The 3,862-nt window shown below is 37.3% G+C and overlaps 1 protein-coding gene across 1 annotated transcript in view; it reads left to right on the top strand.

Moving 5' to 3' along the window:
* The window catches only part of si:ch211-286o17.1 (hematopoietic progenitor cell antigen CD34), an 18,205-nt gene that overhangs the window by 10,673 nt on the left and 3,670 nt on the right, over positions 1 to 3,862 (top strand). The window contains exons 2-6 of the mRNA XM_008409060.2: positions 1,059 to 1,118; positions 1,322 to 1,533; positions 1,715 to 1,798; positions 2,821 to 2,941; positions 3,047 to 3,099. Of these exons, the coding sequence (XP_008407282.1) occupies positions 1,059 to 1,118; positions 1,322 to 1,533; positions 1,715 to 1,798; positions 2,821 to 2,941; positions 3,047 to 3,099 (530 nt within the window). The remainder of the gene's footprint in view (positions 1 to 1,058; positions 1,119 to 1,321; positions 1,534 to 1,714; positions 1,799 to 2,820; positions 2,942 to 3,046; positions 3,100 to 3,862) is intronic.

Genomic DNA, 3,862 nt, shown 5'->3' with positions numbered 1-3,862 from the left:
CAAGGCATCATGGGCATTTTTTCACTGTGAAGTAAAGCTGTTTTCCTGTCAGGCAGAGGGAAGAAAAAGGGAATGAATGCTGAGGATCTGGTCTTACTTCTGGATRCAACATTTGCAACAGAGCCTGAACAAATCTYAGTATTACCAACCTCAGACTCAATTACCGTGGCCACAGGGAGTGGTAGCATATTTTATTAATTAGTCAAGAAAATCGAACCTATCCCTGAGGCAAACACTGTTATTAAACTTTAGCAGCTGAACATTTCACAACTGAAAGAAACAACAAAAACCGTTTGACTTTGATCAATATTACGATGACCAATATAGATTATAAACATATTTTTGTTGCTACCRGGTCTTTCATCAATGCAATTAAAAGACCCTGAAATCCAAAGTGCAAATTGAGGTTGATTAGCATTCCTGGAATGATTTTGTAAGGCGTCTGGCTGCAATTTAGGAATGGTAGAAGTTTGAACTGCCAGGACCAGGAGATTAAAGAACTGTAGTGGAAATTTTTCAMTGACAAATTATATTCTTCTAAAATACCACATGTAAATAAATGACAAAATATAAATTAGTTTATTAATATGATCTTTGCCCTTTTTTAATCTAGTGAGTTAGGCCATAAATATCCAGTGATTTTCACTCAAAAGGTCTGGGTTCAAGCATTATATAAATTTAGCATTCTCAGGAAAGGAGTGGTCCACATCCTGTTGTTGTTGCGAAACATACAACATTTTTTGCAACACCAACAAAGAAACAAATCCTCAATYAGAAAAATGTSTTTAAAGWTMATGTGGATTTCAGTSAAAAATATTTTCTAGCATTGATTGCAAAACRTTAATTCAGTCCAACTCAGTTTAAAACTCCWATTTACAACATGCCAAAAAAATTGTAAAAACAAAAGTTACATATTTGAACATGTGAAAAATGGCATATTGCTCTAATGTACAAGATAATGTCTAATGTATGTGGGTATATRTAATTAGTCCTTCATAGTCAGTCTRCAACAKTCMATCTCTGCATAAACAATGCTGTTTGTTCTTATTTTACAACAGGAGTGATGGCACAGGATGGTGTGAGAGGCGACGGGATTGTAAAGACTACTGCAAATCCTGGTAAGATGCCAAGTCATAAAATATATTTTAGATGTACAGGTAAGAAAAAAGAGCTTKGTTYTCAAGTTCYCATAAAACTATATTTGTTTTRGTAATMAAAACATTTTCTTCAGAGRTAAATTAAACACTAWTATAGCCCTCTAAAATGCKTTTYTCCCCCTGYTCTGGCTCACACATTAATCATAAAGTCTTGTTTTSTTCAGGTACAGAGCCATCAGGTCAAGTGCAGGTTTTCCCCACACTGGAGACAAGCAAGCCTTCTCCACAGACACCTAAACCAGAAGGAAACAGCCCTTCAGACACACCAACCATTGTACCTTTGGAGAAAACAAAAAATAATATGAGTCAGACAGAACCATCGGCTGTAAATTCAGACACCCCAGCACCCAACTCGGCCAGAGGTGACAACCTAACGGTAAGTTAAATAGTGGCCAGCAAATCCCTCCAGAGGGGGCAAARAAAAGTCAATTTCTGTGTAATTACACATGTTAAATACACTCAGCACTGGTCTTATACCCAGCTCCTCTATACAACCTAGCAGCACTCATAAGCTTACTCATAAATGAGAGATGAAACATTCTGGTTTCTCCCTGCAGCCTGTAAAAGTCATCTGCGTGACCAAAGAGGTTGTGGAAGAAAAAAACGCTGTTCTTGTGAAACTGAAGTCATCCACCAAATGTGTAAGTTCAAAACAATTTCAACTTAGTCTTTGTCTTACATACTTGTGATTTAGAATATTGTGGTTTTACTGGAAGTCAATTAAAAAAATTCCATTTCAAACTGCACCACAATGACAAATAGTGTCTCACTAGCTTTGTTTATCCTCCCTAGGTACCCATCAGCTTTCCAAACTTAACCTCAGCAGCATTTTTTTCTCATTTTATCTGTACAAACACTTCAGAAGCCAGTGACTCAGTGAAATTGTGTGCATATACATTTGTTTCCAAAACAACCTGGAAAGTCCAACAGATTTCTCCTGCAAGTACTGTAAACTAAGGGCACGGACTGTGAAGACAGTGGGAGGGCAGCACAATGGGTGGGCCCGCTGCTTCTGTAGAATACGTAATGTGTAATAGCCTGGGGCAGAAATGTGGGTGTGTGTGCGTGTATGTTTCTGTTTATAAAGATAAATTCCTCGGTATCTCTCTATGAGAGCTTTAGGGTCTGCAGCTTTTACGTGGAGGTCTGAAGTTACTACATCTGCTTTTTGTTAGCGTTGGCTTGTAGGCAGCATAAAGACAAAAATACATTATTTATTCTTTAAACAATAGATAAAAATGGCAAAAATGCAATAGTTGTGCATAGTCAACCAAAGAGATTAAATAAAAGATGTTCTTTATGAAATATAATGCTGCCCGTACCARAACACATTTGCCTCTCCTAAAATAAACTCTGGCTTAAACAGGGAACCAATATTGCCCATGTAAATGTGCTTTGGTTTGAAAGCCTTCACTCTGGTGCTATGCACAGAGTTGCTGTTTCAGTAATGGTATGCAGAATTCCTTATCTGTATTTATATAAGAGCTGAACCTGTAAGAGTGTTCCTGGCAGGATTCTCTCCGATATGTGCATAAGCATAAGCATTTGGATAAAAGGCATTTTGGGATTAGCAATGAAAGTCATGTTTAATTCCCAATTATTTAAACCAATCAGGAACTAAATTAGAAACATCTCTGAAGTCATTGTAATGCATTCTTTGCAGGGAGACACAAAGACAAAAATTACACAAGTTCTTCATGAACTGTGTGGTGAAGAGTGTAAGCTGGAGATCTATCAAGAAGACGACACAGATCATGTGCTTGTGTCTGGGAAGAATGTAGAAGGTCAGTATTTTAAATTATGATAGTCACAACCCATAAACCAGCATTTTCCTGTACTAACACCATTTTTTAATTTCTTTCTTTTTTCTTTTTTTTTTACATTTGCAGATGATGTGATAGGCATGGTAAACAAATTCAACAATGACAGCATAAAGGGCAAAGTAAGTGAATTATTTTTCTAAAATTCTACTTGCAAAGCCATTTTTTTCACATCCTTTTGTGCTTATTCAGCTCATTCAGTTTTGTCATAACTCTGCTTCCATGTTTTTCCAACCTCTTTCCTGCTGGTAAGACCTAGGCACAGCCAGAGAAATCCCACACGTCTAACCAACGCCGTAAATTACACCATTTACCATGAAGGGTCTGTGAAGGAGCTTTCTGAAGGCAGTCAGTTTGATTGACTCAGTCAGCTGAACTCGGTGTCTGATTTATAATCAAACTTGAGATACACAAGGGAAAAGGGAAAACAGTCCCCCGAGGCGGGAAATGGTCTCTGAGGTTTTATGCTGCCAGACTGACAGCTGGTGTTAAAAACAAAAAGCCCACAAACAATCCACACGTCAGCAGCAAAACATTTTTCTGACACCTTGGGACCAATTTTCTGTTATGGGCGAGTCGATCTCAGCCATTTGTCTCTTTGCTTTCAACATACTCAGCATTTCCCTCACTACTCCATTATGAACTACTCTTATAAGTCAAGCAATGAACTTATAGACTTTTTAATAAGACATGACATTTTTCCTTCACTATCACTTTTCTATCACTTTTTTTTTTACTTCACGCTTACCTTCCCATTAGGAAGTWTAAGTCTTTTCCATAGTAGTTAATATAATTGCCATTTAAATTGTATGAGTTGGGTCATGCACATTTTATTTCTGGCACACAGAACATCTCCTTCCTGATCTGCATGATAGCTAAAAATTT

Source organism: Poecilia reticulata, linkage group LG5 (assembly GCF_000633615.1).
Source record: "Poecilia reticulata strain Guanapo linkage group LG5, Guppy_female_1.0+MT, whole genome shotgun sequence".
NCBI lineage: Eukaryota > Metazoa > Chordata > Actinopteri > Cyprinodontiformes > Poeciliidae > Poecilia > Poecilia reticulata.
The sequence above is the reverse complement of the archived record's forward strand: the minus strand, read 5'-3'. Positions and strand labels throughout refer to the sequence as shown.